Genomic DNA, 19,654 nt, shown 5'->3' on the forward strand with positions numbered 1-19,654 from the left:
ACTGTGGATTTTTTTTTCACAAGCAGCCTCTGACCCTCTAGGAACATGCTGCTGTAAATTCAGATCAACTATCGACTATCATCCACAGTGAAACCAGGCAAACTGGGGATTATACCTCTGTGTTTTTCAGCATTTTTGATGGAAGTTGTATTTTTATCATTTTAAATACTAGAGACTAAGAAAAGGAAGGAAAGGGTAGACAAGTGGACTATAAAAAAACTGGGACAAAAAACAGGACACAAGTGAGTCTAACTCAGCATCGCCAGCTTTCAGGGTTTGTGCCCAGACCCAAAGACCCGGCAGGGCAGATCAGGACGCCTCCTTATTTTCTGCCCATGTCTCAGCAGCAAAGCGCTTCCCCAAACACCGGCTGTGAGGCGGTGACGCGGCGGACCATGGACAACAGGCCTGTCCGGAGAAAGCGAACCGGTGCTGCCCGACATCTGCTGCTGGCAGCCGCCTTCCTCGCCTGCAGCTCCCAACTGCTGGTGGTGGATGCCAACTCATGGTGGTGAGTAACTGCTGACCGGCGATGCATTGATTTTTGGAGAGATTAGTGGTATATGGTGCTGGCGAATAAAACGTGGATGAACTATGACCTCCACTGGGTGAGCCACCGACAAAAACAGATTTTCATAACATGTTTTTTGTTGTTTGTCAAAACAACTTTAACTTTGCATTTGCATTTAAAAACGTGCGTATTTTTGATTTTACGCAAGACAGGTTAAGATTCTCATCACATCTAGACCACTGGTAACATGTCAACTGGCACATTTTGAGCGAAAACATCACTTTGTGTTGCCTCTTGTGTCTGTATGTGTGTGTTTTGGGGGGTAGTTTTGCGTCATGCCGTGATGTTCCAGTCGTGTGGTAGCGCACTAACAATGAATGGAACAAATGTGAAGGCTCTGTCACAATATTTACCCTGGCTGAGCCCCAAATGGCGCCGTAAGGTGGCCTGCTGCTGGGCCTTCAGGGCCGTCAATTAGCCACACTTGTTCTTGACTTACAAAATCCAACTATGTGCTATTCACTTCGCTTTGTGGTAACGTAATGGAGGGTGTTTGCAGGTTGCTAGAGTTCAGGTTTAATCAGAATAGAGTTTGAATTTGTGAAGCATTAAACAATATGGGATATTTCTTAGTTTGTCATTTCCCTTTAGTAGGACACTCAACCATCCAAATGCAACATGAAAACAACACTCCTGTTGCCCAAACAGGGCCATAGCTTCTTAAATGTGACATTTATTTATTGTAAGGCATGTGACAACTTAGTAGCACAGATCTGATCTCCTTCAAGCTCTCTGGACAGAAAGATATCCATACAATTTAATTTGCCTTTGTTTGGATGAGACGGTCATGAAAGCCACAAAAGGGTTAACTGTCATATTTTATGTGTTTGGGGACAGATTGTCTCATCACTTCTTTTTTTTAATAAGGAAAACATGATTCAAAATTATAGTACCTGTTTGTTGTAAAGGGAAAGGAAAGGAACCATGAGGACAGTGGCTGCAGAGAAACCTATTTATCTACATTTTATAGCCCGGTTGTACTTATAAAACCCATGTCTGAACTTTGTCCTCTGCAGCGGCGACCCCCTCTCAGAGAGGGAGTCATACATCGCAGAAGCTCAGTCTGTGCCACATCTCTTTGAGCGTAATAGATTCAGTTTATTAGTCTGAACTGTGGATTAATATGGCCTCTGTCTCTCAGGTCACTAGCTCTGACCCCAATTCAGCGGCCAGAGATGTACATCATTGGAGCTCAGCCTCTCTGCAGTCAGCTGTCTGGACTCTCTCAGGTAAGTTCCTGTCTGTGGGAAACAGCCTGTGTGCTTGTTTTTTTGTTTTTTTTTAAATCTATAACCACTCTCATAACTTGAATTCTGAGCACCTGATCTTCCTACCAGCTCCTCCTCTGTACCTCCAGTACCTTGACTCCGAGGGGCTGGTCAGATAAAGGGAGAATTTCCCCACAGGGACCACTAAAGTATCAAACCATTAACAGACTAATCTCTGCTAATCTCTCCTCTGCTGCTGCTGTTGTGCGGTTTGCAGGGCCAGAGGAAGCTCTGCCAGCTGTACCAGGACCACATGATCTACATTGGAGATGGAGCCAAGACTGGCATCAAGGAGTGCCAGTACCAGTTCAGACAGAGGAGGTGGAACTGCAGCACTGTGGACAACACGTCTGTGTTTGGACGTGTCATGCAGATCGGTGAGTTGACTGTTTGATGAGAACAGAGGAATCAGGAACAGCATAAGGAAAGGTTGTAGTCTGAAAAGACGTGTCAACCAGTTTGAGGGTGATGACAATTTCCAGTCCAGTTTGTGTTCTAGATTTAAGAAGCTGTTTCTGTTCATTCATTCTGTGTGATTGCATATATTGTATGTCAATACAACCAATGTTCCTGTTGTCAGACAATTGCATATAAGCAAAAAATAGTGATTTCATCAAGCATGAAAAAGCTCAGAAGCTTCTCAACTTTATTCGGCATGTAGCACATTTATGAGCCTCAATCAAATCAGAAAGAAATGTTAAAACAGACAGAAATGTCAGTGGAGCCACTGACACTGCTAACTTTTATTTTGAAACGTAAAATAAGCAATGACAGAAAAACTTATTAGCAGCTGAAACCCAAGCACAGCATGTATAGTATTTCACAACAGTTCCCGTACTGGGATGGCATCCTTACTGGATGGTGACAGTAATGCACCAATTAATAGTCTTATTTTGAAAGTGCTGCAGTGTGATTATCAGAGCAATAAAAGGCTCAGTGAAAACACTGGGTATTCGGACAGTCCATGCTGATCAGGGTCACAGAGTAGAGAAGAAGTCTCTTGTGTTCAGAGATATGAAAGACTGAAATAATACAGCATATTATTCTTTAACCTAAAATTGAATATAGCAGAGTATTGTGGTTTGGCAGAGACATAAGTGTTGAATAATCAGGTCATTTCATCCTGTTGAAATACAACACAGTAAGTGAACAGACTGTGGTTTTTTTTGTGTACTGGCCTATTCTAACTGACCTCCAGGGTCGAGTTAGGATATGAATTGAAAAAACAAAAGTTAGTACAACTACCAGGTAAATCCTGTAAAATAAGGTGGTGTCATGTAAGTTAATTTTCTGGTGGGTATATAACCCAATGAAAAACACTATAATCCCAATGAGACCAACAGTGTGTTGTGTATTTATGCTGTTCAGCTATTGAGTTATTAATGGTATTTTTTTGATTTGTCAGGTGTATTGCCACAATAGATTAAGTATTATGGTTAAGGTTAATTTAAGATAATTATGATGTGTCTTGTCTACACAACTTTGTGGTGTTTTATCAGTTTTAATCTTCTATAGTAGCCTGTCATTATAATAACCAGGGTCCATGCTGTCTATGAGCTCGTTATTTTCTCAGTGTTTTTTAAGTGTAGTTACCACAGAGTTTGTAGTCATCTTATTGAAGGGTGAGGATTTGGTATTTGTATTTTTCTTTGTCTTTTTTACTGTGGTATTTTCTAGTCAGAGGAATTCCTCGTTGTAGGTTGACATGTCTTTTCTTGAATGAAACAAATGTCAGTAGATGACTAGAATAACATTATATTAGACATATCAATTTTAATATTCATAACATATAGAAATCAGTTTACTTTGCGCAGATAGTTTGCGCTCAGCTCGCTTGTCAGTCCCACTCTGCGCAGGCGCAGTGAAACGATTAAACTCGAGTAAAAAAAAAAAAAAAAACGAAGACAGGAAACGCTCCAGAATCAGGCGTCCAGACGCATAAAAAAAAGCTACATCATTAGTTGGAAATAAATGTGTCATGTGTCTCCAGTCATTTTCATAAATATGTAGCTCAGGTCCCGGATCAGCTTCTTGCGCGTCTAATTCCCAGCAGGCGATGTGGGAAACCTCTCATCAACAAGTAAGTGTCAAATCCGCTGCGGGCAGTCGGACGAGGTGTTTGCGGCTCTTTTCTCTCCGTCTGAGTCCCTCTCTGCCTGTCTCTCTATTGACAGTCAGTCTATCTCCAGGTTTATATGGAGGTGTTAGTCGGTCCATTGTCCTGCGGCTCCTCTTTTGAAATGCACTGATGAGCTGACACCGAGCCGGCAGATCCGGACCTGCTATTTGAAGTCTTGGCTCCGCAGTCTCATAAACCACTCGGTCTCTCTCCCTGTCTCTTTATCCTGCTGCATAATATGTATGGCCAGTCCTGACCGGGTTAGTTACTGCTCCTAAAACCTGAATGAATACCCACACGCCTCAGCTTTGCATGCATACCTGTCTGTCTAGCTGGCTGGTGTTGATTCCAAGCTTTAGTTATCCTATGATGTATTATAGAGCGATATCAGAGTCTCCAAATAACACAGCAAAGCACTTAAATTACCTGTAGCCTACTGCGGTAGAGGGTAAAAAAAATAATAAATGAAATCGCTGGAAAAATGATACTTTCTTTAAGGCACAGTATATCGATTAAACTAATACAAGAATGTCAATGACCTACCAAAAGGAGGTGCAGGCAACATAAGGAAGTGCAGTATAAATACAATCAGAATTCAGTGGATACACAGGATACATAATTTGCTTTAAATTGTCATTAATGCCTGAATAAATAGGAAACACTAGTAGGAATGTTAATAGCCCAATATAAGACAGAAAACAGCTTAAAGTATGGTCTAAGCAATATTACTGATTAAACAGTCTATGGGAATGTTATAGCAATATTACAGCATTAAAAATACATTAGAGACCATAAAAGCATATGTGAGGGAAGGAGGGAGGGGTGTAGTATACTCCAGACTGTAAACTGTATGTTTATGGGTTTTGATGTAATTAGTGTGTGAGGTTTGATATATAACTCATTTGTTTTCTGTGTGGCATAACAGATGATTAAAAACCCATCCAGATAATTGTGTTTAAGTCGTAAGATTAAAAAGAAAAGATCACAAATAAATATGTCTGTACAGAGTCACTACTAAACATCTCAGCCAGTAGTTTCATGTAGCAATGTTAAAGGAATGTGACAGTGAATCTGAAAAATAAAAAAAATAACAGTTTTCTGTTCATGTAAAAGGTAAAATAATGCAATCACAACTAATGAAATGTCACTGTGATGTAAATGCAGCCTCAACCTGAAGTCCTGCGACGCTCTTCACTGTTCACATGTAAATGGGGGAGTTTCACAGCAGTTAACCTCCCACCTGTCAGGCCGTTGTCTTTGTCCCTTTCGACTTCCTTGTGTGTTGGGATGGTTTGTGTATTAATGCAGAGAATAGGACACGCAGGTCGGGTTGTGTATTCCACAGTGTAACATGGTGTTAGTCTCCGAAGTCAATAGAAATCATTAATATGAACCAGTTTGTTGGGTGTTCTGCATCCAAGCAACTACAAAGAGAAAGAAGCAGACTGATCACTGAAACTGTGTCGTGATTTTTATTGTAAACCACAAAGTGTAATTGTATGAGCTGATGGCAGGTAAACAGGGATGAATAGCATCCGAATTTATGAGTTTTTCTGCTGACGTTAACCCAGCTTCACTCCTCGAGCTCCTACATGTGATCTGTTTAAAGCATCACTTTAATGAAAATTACAAAAAGAAACATATTTTCTCACTTACCTCCCGGATTATCCAGCCATGCAGATGTTTTGGTTTAATTTGTCCAACTTTTTAAACAATCGTCTCTGAGAGTTCGTCCCTTTACCCCGACACAGTGGAGAGGATTTTAGTGTTGGTGCTCATTGCATTGAAAAACAAAATTTAGTACCAACATATCTTTCCTGAAAATGTGTCCTTTTTACTCTGGATAATCAGTTTGTATAGGGACTATTTGTTCGGCAGAAAGTAGTTCCTATGAAAATGGCTGACACATTGTCACAGGAGCATTGTTTCTGAAGGACGTGGCTGTGAGCACCACAAGCGAAATTCCATTTAATGTGGATGAACTGATCTTAAAACATTATAGTTGACTAGCCAGGCCTGGGACAAGTATACCCAAAGGACAATTACATAGAAGGTCCAAATTATTCTGGAGAAACTGATATGTTCACTTCATCAAATGCTGCTCATGTATTACGGATCACTGAGCTGGTATTTAAAGCTGTTGAGTCTAACCAGGTACAGAGTTAGAGCCTAAAATCACATCTATTGTCTATTGTTAGATCTGGGGTCTGGGGTGTGGGGCTGTTTGCTGTGTGTGTTGTGGGGGTTAACCTGAGCAGCTACCCATGTTTCCTGTCAGTGAATGCACACACACACACACACACACACATTCACACACAATCACCAAAGCCCAGAATAAATTAAAATGGCAGCCATGGTGACAAAATATGTCTTACTGTGTGTGAGAATTTAAATGTTCAAACCTTTCCTTCAGTTCATTTTGAGTTTCTTCTTTCCTTCAGGCTCCAGGGAAACAGCCTTCACCTACGCCATCAGCGCGGCCGGCGTGGTCAACGCCATCAGCCGGGCGTGCCGCGAGGGCGAGCTCTCCACCTGCGGCTGCAGCCGTGCCGCTCGACCCCGTGACCTGCCACGGGATTGGCTTTGGGGTGGCTGCGGCGACAACGTGCATTACGGCTACCGGTTCGCCCGCGAGTTTGTGGATGCCAGGGAGAGGGAGAAGAATTACCCACGTGGGTCACCTGAGCACGCCCGAACACTGATGAACGTGCAGAATAATGAAGCAGGGAGACAGGTATGGAGGACAAAACACACGCTTGTACTTTTAGTTTTTATGTTGGAAAAGAGGGGTGAACTTTTTCTTTTTTTTTTAAATTCAATATGAAACTTTAGAGATCTAGAAGTGAAACTTTAGTGAAGGAAGTGTGTGTGCCCGTGTGTGTTAACCCCCATACTATATCAGTGTGTCTGTAAGGAATGTGTGTGTGAGTCAAGGTGGCCCCCGATTGCCTGACCTGCCAGGATTTTTGTGAGTGTGTGTGTGTAGGTTATTTATTGGGAGGGTCCAAATGGTATAACTGCTAACGCCCTTGGAGTCTGGCTAGGTCGCTAGGTCAACGCACATTCCACCAGAGTAGCACGCACACACACACACACACACACACACACACACACACACACACACACACACACTATAACTTCGTACACACACAATGAACAATAACATAGTTGCATGATGAGATGAAACGTGCAAAATTTGTACAAGAAAACAAAGAAAAAAAACAACTAGCAATGCTCAGTTATTTCTTAAGGTTTTTGTCCCTTGCTGGTTGCCATACAGAGACAATCAGAAGCTCCGAACTTAATGCAGGAGCTCGTTTGGAAATGCTTTCAGGTGGGGAGAGCATTACAAGAAATGCACTAAAAGAAACCTTTCACCTTTGACTGGAACACACACACACACACACACACACACACACACACACACACACACACACACACACACACACACACTTTCCTCGTAAAAGATCCATTTGCCCATTCTGGTACAAAGTGAATCAGGAGAATGTGTTTATCTTCAGTTAGAGAAGCTTTGTTTAAGCTGTTTACAAGACAGAGACGCTCTGTGTGTGTGTGTGTGTGTGTGTGTGTGTGTGTGTGTGTGTGTGTGTGTGTGTGTGTGTGTGTGTGTGTGTGTGTGTGTGTGTGTGTGTGCGTGCGTGCGTGCGTGTGTGTGTGTGTTCGTGTGCTTGTGTGTGTGTCTTCGTCTGTGTGCACAGCTCAGCTCCATTTGATTTGTGTGAGAGACAGTGAGCCTGTTTTTTGTGCATGTGTGTGTCAGAGGTCAAAGGTGAGGGTCTGGAGAGGTTGTGTTTCTGCTGAGGGTCCCATTGGGGCTATAGGAGATTGTATGAGAGAAAGATCTACTGCTACGGCCTTGTATTAACACACACACATACACGCACACACAGTTCTGTAACACACACTCTTTTTGAATGAGTTTTCCTCCTCTCTCCCGTTTGATTCTTTGCTTTCATTGTTGTCTGTCCACTGAAATGGAAGAGAGGAGAAGAGAGAGATGAAAAGGAGGAGAGCAAGAGAGAGGAAGACTTCTCTCCCCTTCTCTCCATCCCTCTTTCTCTCTTTTTTCTTTTGGGACACGCTGGTTTGTCTTAAGCGGGATTTGTCTTGCTTGGCTGAACAAGGCAAACCACAGGGCTTTTGTAGAGGTGACAGGGGCGTGCCGCTGTGTGTGTGTGTGTGTGTGTGTGTGTGTGTGTGTGTGTGTGTGTGTGTGTGTACAAGCGTCTGGAGACAGAGACGCAGGGTGAGGAATGGAACTCCGTCACACTCCCCCGACTCTCAAAGACTTACACATACACACACACACACACACACAGTCACCTAGGTCCACTGTCTCCGTTTCACACAAATCAAATGAGGCAGTGCTTGTCACATAGAGACCGAAACAACTAAATGTACGCTCCCAGTCTGGAGACAATAACAGGCCACGTTTGTGTTGTGCCGCCTTTGCGCTAAACACAGAAGTAAACTTTCAGATTCATCTGTTGATCACTCTGTTGCGTCGCAGCGGTTTTGATTTTTGGAAATAAAATCAAAAGTCATCAAAAAAGAGAACTACTTCATCCCTGAATCCGCTGCCTTACATAAGCAAGCAATGAGCAAAAGCTTTCAGTTTCCAAAGGTGCCAAACATGTGATGTTTAATTACGAAGAAATTGTACAAACTAATGCACAAAACATACAGATTTTTTTTCTATTTGATGTAAGAGTAGAGCATATGTCACACAGTGTGGAAAATGTTAAAATATTATCTTAAAGTTTAAGAGCTGATTTTCATTTTTGTTTCAATATAAATCCCTCATGTAATCGTCAGCTCCAGTGGTTGTCTGTATACATTGTACAGTCATAAATTTCGGGCCGTATGTGGACTGTCCGTGATGACCCTTGCAGATATGGACAGTAATCTACGTCATGCAGACTCTGTGCAACTACAATCTGGACTTGAAGCAGTAACAGCCAACAAACTCTAGTCTCTGTCTGCAGTGCGGTGCCGTCACATGTCACACGTCCTCATGAGGACAGAGACGAGTGGGCGACGACAACAATAAGTCAGATAAATAGATGAACATAAAACAAAGTCCAAGTTTACCTACTAACTTACTTACTAAATTCTTAAAAACAAGAGGATTAGACATGAAATGTGACCCTGTCTTTACACCTCATTCATTGCTCATTGCTTTTCCTGTCACAAAGGATGGGCTATTTTCTCTATTTCTGCCCCATTCTAGCACTGACTCTACACACACACACACACACCACACACACACACACACACACACACACACACACACACACACACACGGCTCCTAACCCCTAACCCCTGTCTGAGCAGAAACTATTGTGCCTGACACAGAGACCGTGTCTCTACCACGGATGACTGAACGTGTGTGAGTGTGTGTGTGTTCAGAAGGTCCAGTGTCATTGCGCCCAGCAGGCATGACCTACCAAATAGCTCAGTATGAAGCTGGACACACACATGCATGGTGTGATTTGACAGCATGAGGTTATTGGCAGCTTGTAATGTGTTATATTAATGAAAAGAACTGTTCAAACAAAGACTGGGGCTCAAACAAATGAAACAAGTAGCTATAAAACTAAGAAATAGATCTGTTGCTCACTAACTCTATGATTTGGTTCCCTAATATCCTTGGAAATGTGTAAAAGAAAAAAAGTTGCATCTCCATTTTCTTTATTATTGCTGCTCTAAACATCTCATATAGCCCACAGTGGGGGATCTGAGTGCACATGATGGCTCGTAAAACAGCAAGGAGCCATAAAATATAAGCATTTTCTCTTAATGATGAATGTATGACATTAATTCTAACTCTAAAAAATCGTAATCCTTAACCTCCCATTAACGCCTCTTTATTCTGAACAGCAGAGTGACATAAATATACTTCACACATTCCTAAAAAGCAGTTTGAGAAGTCCAGGCTTAAAATAAAACCACAAGCCCTTTAAAAAAAAAAAAAAAAGGCTTTTACCCTTGCACAAAATGTCATTGTCCCCTGCTCTCTGGTCTACGGGGGTCACGGGGGTCGAATCACAGGATTGGAGGGTGCCGAGTGCTATGCCTGCTGGGTAGTAAAGTAGAGGAAAAGGGAGCAGGGGTGGGAGGTGGGGGTCGCTGGTGTTTGGGATGCAGGGGTTAACAGAGGTGAGAAGGTAATTGAGATCAGGCAATGTGAGGAGACAGAGTGATGGGTTTTTATGTTTATGTTCTTAGATATTTAGGCAGTTCTATGGTCTAAAATGATTTCGAAAAATGTGAGAAATTTGTGGCATATGTCTTGAAAAAAGTAATAAATTAAAGACAGATGAGTGGATCTACCCTGTGATCTCTCATATTATAGGAAAGCTGCAGACCTTTTAGCTGAGATAATACCACGTCTCTTCGACATATTCTTTTAAATGACTGCTTTCTATATAAGAACTGTGTGGGAAAGTCAATTTTACAATAGCGCCTCATTTCCTCTGGTTAGCAGTAGACCTTCTATTCTGAGTCAGCTGTTTGTTTTAGTTTGGTGGAGCAGTATCGACGGCAGTGTCCGAGAACAGCGTATATGGAGCAAAAAAAAAAAAAAAAATCTTTTCTTTGTTTTTCTCTGCTTTGCATTTTCACTTTTGTTTATCGGTTTCACTGCACATGTGAACAGAAAGCCGGGTTCTGCACCAGCGCACAGTGGTGACAGAAAACCGGAGACAGGGATATTTCCAGATGTCAAGCTGTGGTGTAAAGTTATTTTGGAGGGATGGGGGCGGAGCGTCCCTTTGGAAGCCCAGCAGTTCATGGACAAGTGCTCAGCTGGCACATGTGGAACTACATGTTCTTACTTACTTACTTAAATACTTGTTCTACCCATTTAATTTGGCAAACGTTGCCTTAAGAACTGAGCTGAGTGTGACTCTGTGAAATGACCCAAACTTAACCTAAAACATGTACCACTTGGATTTACCTTGACTGATCCAGGGGCAGTTTGTTGAGTCTTCTGCATCACTTTGATAAATAGTTGACAGGAGGGAGCAGTTACACATGTCCGTCACTAGATGGTAGCAGCGTAGCAGGAAATACAGATCTACATCATCGGTTTCAGGGTCAGGCCCAGGGTCAGATCCAGTGACTGTGAGACAATTTCATGAGGCCTCTTACAGTACATGTTCATAATTTATTGTTATGTGCTTTTATGTCTTTATTTTTTATTTATTATAGTTTTTAATGTTACACTTATTAATTTACAAGAATGGCTGCAAAAGTGTTTATTTTATTACACATCTAACATTTAGGAAGCTTCCTGTCACACTAAAATGTCAGAGTGGATATATTTGAAGTTTATTGTGGAAAAAATACACTAGAGTTGATTTTCTTTCTGTTCACCCTGTATGGATCAGATATACTGTAGATAAAATGAGGCATAAAGAAAACAGATGAAGTGAACTCACCTCCGTCTCTTTCTCTCACTCCACCAGGCGGTGTATAACCTTGCTAATGTGGCTTGTAAGTGTCACGGCGTCTCAGGTTCCTGCAGTCTGAAGACATGTTGGCTCCAGCTGGCTGACTTTAGACGTGTTGGAGAGTTCCTGAAGGAGAAGTACGACAGTGCTGCTGCCATGCGCATTGGACGCAAGGTATTGAATTCATAGCTGAAGCACCTCTCCCTCCAGAGAGTCCAAAAGTTGAACAGAAATACACAAAAAAAATGTAAATCTTACAGCAATTATCTCTTCCTTTGTCTCATCCAGGGAAAGCTGGAGCTGGTCGACAAACGCTTCAACACACCGACCCTGGAGGACTTGGTCTACATCGACCCCAGCCCGGACTACTGCCTCCGCAACGAGACCACAGGCTCCCTGGGCACACAGGGCCGTCTCTGCAACAAAACCTCGGAGGGCATGGACGGCTGCGAGCTGATGTGCTGCGGCAGAGGATACGATCAGTTCAAGACCTACAAGCATGAGCGCTGCCACTGCAAGTTCCACTGGTGCTGCTACGTCAAGTGCAAACGCTGCACGACGCTCGTGGACCAGTTTGTGTGTAAATAGCACACTGACGGACGACAGACGGATGAAAACGGAGGAGAGGGGGACAGTGGCGGGACAGAGGGATGATGGAGGGTGAAGGATTTATGAAAGGAAGGGGATTTTTCAGGGTTTTGTTCAGGATGAGTTAAGACAATAAGTTCCATTTTTCCTTCTAACCTCCAAAGATTAATCTCCTACCTTTTCACACCAAGTGCACAAGCTGCATAACACCTGTGTGGCCATTTTTTGTGTGTAAACAGCAGAATGATGAGTGGATAGATAAGGAAGAACAACAGATGGATGGGAGGAGAGACAAAAGTAGGAAGCGAGGAGGAAGTGGACGCCCTCCACACTTTTCAGACGACTCTGAGATTTTGGGTTTTCCCACCACTCCGCCATCGCTTTCTGCTTTTCTGTAAAATATCCTGATCACAACCCTGAAGGAGAGAGGGAAGGAAGGAAGGAAGGACAAGCAAAACAGATGAACGAAGAATATGGCATCAAGGATGAATGGTGGAACAACTGGATCCTAACAAAGGGGGACACATATGAACAGTGTGAGGTGATAACGAGGAAATGAGAAATGAAATAAATATATAATTAAATAATAAATAAACATACAAATCTGTTTGTTATTTAAAAAGACTCAAAGCCTGAGACACAGTTTGGACCCATAAAACTCCTGTTTACCTGTTTGGCAAGTGGGAATGGAGCCATTTGAGTGCTGACTGAGTGGTGTCACCAAGACCTTTTGACCTTTAACCCTGCAAGAGAAATATTCACATACGTGGGTTGTGCTGACGCTGCCAAACACACCTGCAAAACGTACAGGAATGCAAAAAAAAGACCAGACCGAAACAGACGGAGGAGAGACAACAGAAGAGGAATCACTTACCAGGGGTACAAATGAAAAATGAATGGAGGGAATCAAGAAAAAGGGAAAAAGTCAAATAAATTTAAAAGAAGAATAAAAAGAGGAGTTTTATTTTGCAACAAATTCAGGAGACAGTATCACAAAGCTACACAGCTGATTGGAAAACTCAAGCACAGGGATATCTAGCTGTAGATCTCAGCTCAAAAATGCAATAAAGTGCAGCAACAACACTTAATCTTCAAGTCAAAACGGACTAATGACTTACAGCACACACTCTCCATTTGTCTCAGTGTAACTACTGCTGTTCCTTGTATTACCAGAGCAGATTTCCAGTGCCTGTGACCTGACAAGTGCCTGTGCAGGTTAATGAGGCTCGCCGGTTGCAGCCATCTTGACACACTGGCTGTTTAAAGAAGCAGCTCACACCGGCAGTCCGGCTCCGTGACCTTCATCTGACAGTGAAGCGAGCGAAACCTCCATTAGTGAGATTAATGTGCTGTATCTGGCTGAATGAACCCGCACTAAGAGACACGTTCACTGTGAGTGGACCTCTTCATCTCATGTTGTTATGCAACTTATTAAGTCAACAAAAAGCCCTGTGGTGTCGATTTGGCAGTTTTGCCAACAATTTATACAACATTTTATAACACTGTTGTACCTGGATTTTTACAATTTGTGTAGGTTGGGTTGAGAATATTGTAACTTTATTATACAATACAATTGATGGACAAAGTGGACAGAAGAGGATTGAACATGCTGTGGAAAAATGAATGTGTGAGCGTGGAAAAACAGAAAGGACTGCAATTTATTACGGGCTACTTTTAAGAAATACTAGATCAGAAAAGAAAGTATATTTTATTATTGTTTTTCATTCTCTGTTTTCTATGTTTTATACGTGAGTATTACTATGTATTCTTTTGATAAACTAGTCTTCGACAATGAGGCTTTGTTCTGTTTCTGGGTCTGCTGCAGTTCTTTTGGAAAAGTCTGATCGCAGCCAACATTTTACTCTGTTCCCCAACAACATGACAACCACAGACAGGTCTTTGTCATTCAGAGGGTGTTTTGGAAAATGATGCCACAGTTGCTAAATAGGGACAGGAAGTAATGCAGCACAAGACACAGAATTACAGTACTGCCATTCACAAAACAGAACCAGGTTTAGTGTCTGAGAAGCTGTTGAATTTCTGAAAATGGTAAATGGTCATGAATTAAGAAATGGACTGATATAATAATGGCAGGTCATTCAAGCACTGGTTAAAGGTTTGACAATAGTAATTTTAATACAATGATGTGTGGAGATGAATCAGTAATCAGAACGACTTCTTTTGAGACATGATAGTGAAGCAGAATTTTCATAGACGTGCTGTATTAAATGACAAACTTTTCAAGGAGAGCACAAACCTGTCACAGCAATATTCTCCAGCTCCTGTTATTCCTGTTATAGCCATCAAACCTGTGACACTAAAACTTTTCACTCAAGTCAGCAGAAAGGTTTTGAGTCTTTGGCTTGTGTTGCGAGGCCTTTGAATCAACATAATCACCTGATACTAACATGCTCCACTGAAAACTTCAATAAGTGTTAATACTGGTGTACATTTTAGGTGGTCAAACTCCGCTTATTCTGGAGGAATGATTGCCTAAAGTTTCTTCTGAATGTTTTCATGTTCATTATGCAGCCTCACTTATATATAGTCGAAATAATCAAACACAAATGGTCATTTGTTCAATCTTAAATTTACCCAGATAAATTTTATGTGTGCACTTTCCAGGTATCACATTTTCTCAGGTGCATAATTAAATATCTCAACTGCATACTTTCATTAAAGACAATTATAATCCCCACAGACTGAATCTGGAGTTAATCTTTATATTTACATTTAAATTCAACTCAAACAACACTAAATAAAGCATTTTGCATCCATCCATGTTGAGCAGTTTTAATCAAATCAGTATTACATTACAACAAAAGCATATGATCATAATGTTTTCATGTTTAATGCAACATCAAGTGTTTATATGTAGCCTATGTATTGTTTTCGTACACTAAAAAGTAAAATGTTATGTATGTTCGTTAAGTGTTATGCAGTCTTTTTGCCCTTGAGCGTGTTTTTTTTTTTTTTTTTTTTTTTTTTTTTTTTTTTTTTAGGCTGATTTATTAGGATTTCGCTTTATTTTCTCACGCCTCCTTGAGACTCAGATCCCATCAGATGGACAAACAGCTTGTCCATTCTTTGACTCCTCATCTGCTCCGTGGATGCCAGGCTGTTTGTAACTCTCTGCGGAGAATGTGTTTGTGTTTCAAACTATATTTTCTGTTCATATTTTCACATCAACACATCACTTGTTATTTGGACTCTCTTGTGATGAGTCAATGCTAACAGCAGTGTGATTTCATCTCTTTATAACTTTATAAAAGCTCACAGCTTTGCGGAGACTGCAGTTGTAACACTTCAGCCACATTAACTGTGCATTAATGCTGTCAGTTTCAGTCAGGTGTTGTGGGTTTCGGGGGAACCAGGGCGTGTGACCAAGTTCCCACCCCTAAAAAAACAAATATTTTGTGTTGCTAATCTCTCCACATGTGAAGACCTACTCAGATGAAAACCAGCGAATCAAGCGAGCAAGGCCACTGTCAAGGTAAACAGTCCTATTTGCTCTGATTTGTCAGTCTCTGTCTGTACTCAGCATTGTAAGGATATGTGCTTCCACTCTGTTGTCACTGTTAACTTAAAATCACTGTGCTAAAAGGCACTGAGATCTGGGGAAGGTCATTGTAACAATCCTCACCCACATGTGCCTCCCTCTCGAATGGGTTGTGGAACAGCCAGTCAGCAGTTTAAAAAGCTAATTTCATTCCTGCTTATGCTAACCAGCTATCTATTGAACTACTGGCTCTCATTCAGACTTCGATCAAACCTGAACTCACTGCTACCCTGGTCGTGCTCTCCACTAACCTAGACATTCTCCCACCTCCTGTCTGTCTGTGGGCATCTCTATGGCAAGGACAAACGTCCATATCCCATCGCCTTATTGCAGGTATGCCCCATGGCTCAATGCTGGGCCACTTCCCTTTGTAATATACACCACCTCCTTGGATCCAATTATCTGTTTATATGGCTTCTCTTATTGTCACGCAGACGTTACCCAACTATTACCTGTCATTTCCACCAGATAACACCATGGCACCAGCTTGAAGCTTGAAGGAACGGCATCTTCAAGTAAACCCCTCTCAGACAGAACTTTTGGTCATCCAATCAATCTGTCCATCACAATATCATAAAAATGGCCTCTTAATCTCTCATCCCAACCAAGGTTGCAATAAACGTTGATGTCATGATTGCAGACCAGCTGTTCTTCTCTGACCATGTTGCATCTGTCTCCCAGTCGTGCCTCTTTGCTCTATACAACATAAGAAAAATCAGGCCTTACCTGATTCAGTATGCCACCCAGCTCTTACAGGCCATAGTTATCTCTCACCTCGAGTACTGTAATGCCCTTCTAATGGCTCACAGTGAAACCTTCACACATGATCCAGAATGCAGCAGCGCATCTGGTTTTCGATCAACCTAAAAGGGCACGTGTCATTCCCCTGCTCATTGACATCCTCTGGCTACACATGGCTGCCCAAATCAAATTCAAGTCACTAATGTCTGCCTACGCGGTGATTTCTGGTTTTACACCCATCTACTTGAACTCAGTCATACAGCCCTATGCTCCTTCTTGGCCATTCTTCCAAGGAATGTCATCTGGCATTGCCAACCCTGCACATAAGGCAGTTTTTGTTTGTGGTTCCCTGGTGGTTGAATGAGCTACCAAATGTTATCAGAGCACGGGTGTCCCTCTCGATCTTTAAGAATCTCTTGAAGACTCATCTCTTCTGAGAGCCCCTCCTCTCCTAACACCTCTAACACTTGGACATACTTAACCCACACTTACTGTGCTTCTTTACCTGATCTCCTCACACTTTGCCTTATTGAACAAATTTAGTATTTAGTGCTTGCTCCATGGTCTCCTTGCTTGAGAGTAGTTCCTTACTTGTAATTCACTTAAAAGCGTCAAAGGCGCCAAAGGAGTAAATGTAAATATAAAATGCTCAACAACCTCTAACAGCTTTCAGCACTGAATGTCAAGCGTACAGTCATGGCTAAGCAGGTCTGTACAGTGACCTAACTAACAATCCCATTACTTTTAGCTGCTCACCACTAATTGGATTAGATCACTGACCAGAGCAGCATGACCGACCCACAGAACTGTCTCTGTGTAATCCTCCTCACCTGACTCATAGGACTTTCTCTCTCTCTCTCTCTCTCTCTCTCTCTCTCTCTCTCTCTCTGTGTGTGCCTGATGTTCTCTCTCATTGCAGACTGTTGCTGATTATTGCTATAAAAGCTAGTATTAATGTTTTGGTTATTTATCTAGGTGTGTTGTGTGTGTGTGTGTGAATTTGCTGAAGATTAGACCAGTGAAAGTGTAACCTGATGGTCTGTCTAATCCTTTTCACCTGATAGCCATCTGCTTCTGAGATGCTGATCATTTGAAATCTCTGAAACAAACAACAATCAGTGAGGCTATCTGTCTTTTATAAGGTTGTTTTTTCTTATGAGAATATTACTGGTTGGGATAGTTAGTACGTTTGTTGGGTGTGGATGCAGCATTGTCGTGGCAGGGTCATTGAACTTGGGCTTGGACAGACTTTACCATCAGTTTGTATGCAGCTTTTGTGCCTCAAGTCAATCTTTTACATTTTGCACCATTCTTTGGGACAGAAAATACAGTTGAAGCAACACCATTACTTCAGAAAAGTTTTTTGGGGGACATTTGCATCTTTCTGGCCAGTGTGTTACAGAGGGGGCTGTCTCCTCAGGTGTCCAGTGATGTGGAGCTATCCTGCAGTTCGGACTGGGTTATAAACACTGCCCTTATCTTGCTCTGTGCAGCTTTGACTGCGCTCTTTCTGGAGCCTCAGTTAAGCAGCTCACTGATACAAAACACCTCTCTGGTCATCTGCACACAAACTGGCCTGAAACACCAGTACAGTGTTTATGGGTGGCATTAGTGGTACCCAGCTGAGTCCTGTTATGACCCCCCTGGTTCTTACATACAGGACCTTTTAGTGTTTCACAGCCAGCTGGCTAATTATGTGTTATTATGTTATTATGTGCTAACCTGCTTAGCGGTATGCTTTGTTTTTCTTCCAACTGAACTACATTACTGTAAGAATGGCTTATGCAATACATCTTAACAGCTTTTCTCTTCTCTTGGTGCTGTTCTCTGGCAACACTGCGGTCATTTCCTCTACAGCCTGTTCTCGCTGTGGCCGAGGACGAGAGGAGAAGTATGAAGCTCTGGTTGTGGCTCCTGTTGTGTCAAGTGGGAGAAAACTGCTGAGGCAGGAGAGCATTCTGGATAAAAACAACATTTAAACAGACAAAGCTAAAAGCTTTGCAGATAAAATGAAGCCAAGATCTTCTATTGTACAGATCACATTGTGCCCCATTAGACATCAGGATACAGCACTACTTTTGATCATGGTTATTTTACGATGATGTCTAGCTGAGAAAAAGCTATTTTTGAACATTTTACTGTAGCTGTACATGATGCCAGAAGCAAACTCTACAATGGGAGCACGTGGTTTGTGTGTAGATTTGCCAGCAGCTGCTATAGTTAAGACGTCCGTAGGCGAACTCTTTGATCTGGATTAGCTGAAGTCAAGAAGACACAACCTCATTTTGTGTCTCTCGTACAAATACACACACACACACACACACACACACACACACACACACACACAGTACATTTATAGTCTGTTTCTGTATCAACTGCTCTGTTTCTGTCTTGTTCAGTTGTCACTTCTGTCTTTGTCAAACACACACAGCTCAAAGACCAAATCAAACACACATGCTCAGCCACTTATCTGTGCTGATTCATCCATATGCTTTTACATCAACACACAGGATGGTCCTGTAGATGTGCTAAATGTACTGTGGGTTGAAAGCTCAATTACCTCATCAATGGGCTCCTATTCATTGCAAAAGCGCTTAACAAAGTGCTCATGCAAACTGCAAAATAAAAATGAAATCCATTAATGAAGCTCTCATCAGACCACTTTGACTAATTCAGGGCAGCAACCATGAAAAGTGTATTAAAATCAAACTGTGACACCAGAAAGCATGCAAAGACTCCAGGCTTTATGAAAACTTAATTTCCTAACCGGCACCACCAGCAGGTAAAGACACAGATACATCTAAAGACTAGATACTGAACAGAAACAATAATGGAACTCATTAGTCCAGGACTTTTCAAGCTGTCATTGTCATAATTGATTCAGTGAGCATGGTCTGCATTATTAACCTAACATCTTACACATGATTAACAACACAATTAACAATTTATTAACTGTTCTGTTCGTCTCAATAGGACAACTCCTCTTAAATGAAGGCTACATAAGGTGATAGTTAAAACTTTCCATGACCTGTGAATGAGAGAATGAAGAGTGGTGAACTCAAGAGGTGTGGTTGGTGTTAAATAGTTAACATCATGCGATCTTCCCCTCTGTCACACCCCATGTGCATACGTGTGTGTGTGTGTGTGCGTGTGTGTGTGTTTGTGTGTGTGTGTGTGTGTGTGTGTGTGTGTTAGCAGTCTGAAGCCACTTATACTGCATCTATACTATGTGTAGATACATTATATACTACATTCAGAAAATATCCAGACCACTTCTGCTCACTTTTTCACATTTTGTCATGTTGTAGCCTTATGCTAATAGTTTAAATTAAT

The 19,654-nt window shown here is 41.8% G+C and overlaps 1 protein-coding gene across 1 annotated transcript; it reads left to right on the forward strand.

Annotated features, from left to right (window-relative positions):
• The first annotated feature begins 335 nt into the window (after positions 1-335).
• Positions 336-14,717, forward strand: LOC111224820 (protein Wnt-5b). Its single transcript, XM_022749483.1, has 6 exons — positions 336-511; positions 1,713-1,800; positions 2,057-2,216; positions 6,400-6,692; positions 11,449-11,607; positions 11,722-14,717. The coding sequence occupies exons 1-6, from the start codon at positions 336-338 to the stop codon at positions 12,019-12,021; spliced, it is 1,176 nt and encodes a 391-aa protein (XP_022605204.1). The 3' UTR covers positions 12,022-14,717.
• Positions 14,718-19,654: the final 4,937 nt, after the last annotated feature.

Source organism: Seriola dumerili, unplaced genomic scaffold (assembly GCF_002260705.1).
Source record: "Seriola dumerili isolate Sdu_G_001 unplaced genomic scaffold, Sdu_1.0 BDQW01000138.1, whole genome shotgun sequence".
NCBI lineage: Eukaryota > Metazoa > Chordata > Actinopteri > Carangiformes > Carangidae > Seriola > Seriola dumerili.

Coding starts and splice junctions, on each gene's coding strand:
- LOC111224820 (XM_022749483.1), top strand. CDS start 336: ATGTCTCAGCAGCAAAGCGCTTCCCCAAACACCGGCTGTGAGGCGGTG. Junction 512..1,712: donor GTGGATGCCAACTCATGGTG/GTGAGTAACTGC, acceptor TCTGTCTCTCAG/GTCACTAGCTCTGACCCCAA. Junction 1,801..2,056: donor AGCTGTCTGGACTCTCTCAG/GTAAGTTCCTGT, acceptor TGCGGTTTGCAG/GGCCAGAGGAAGCTCTGCCA.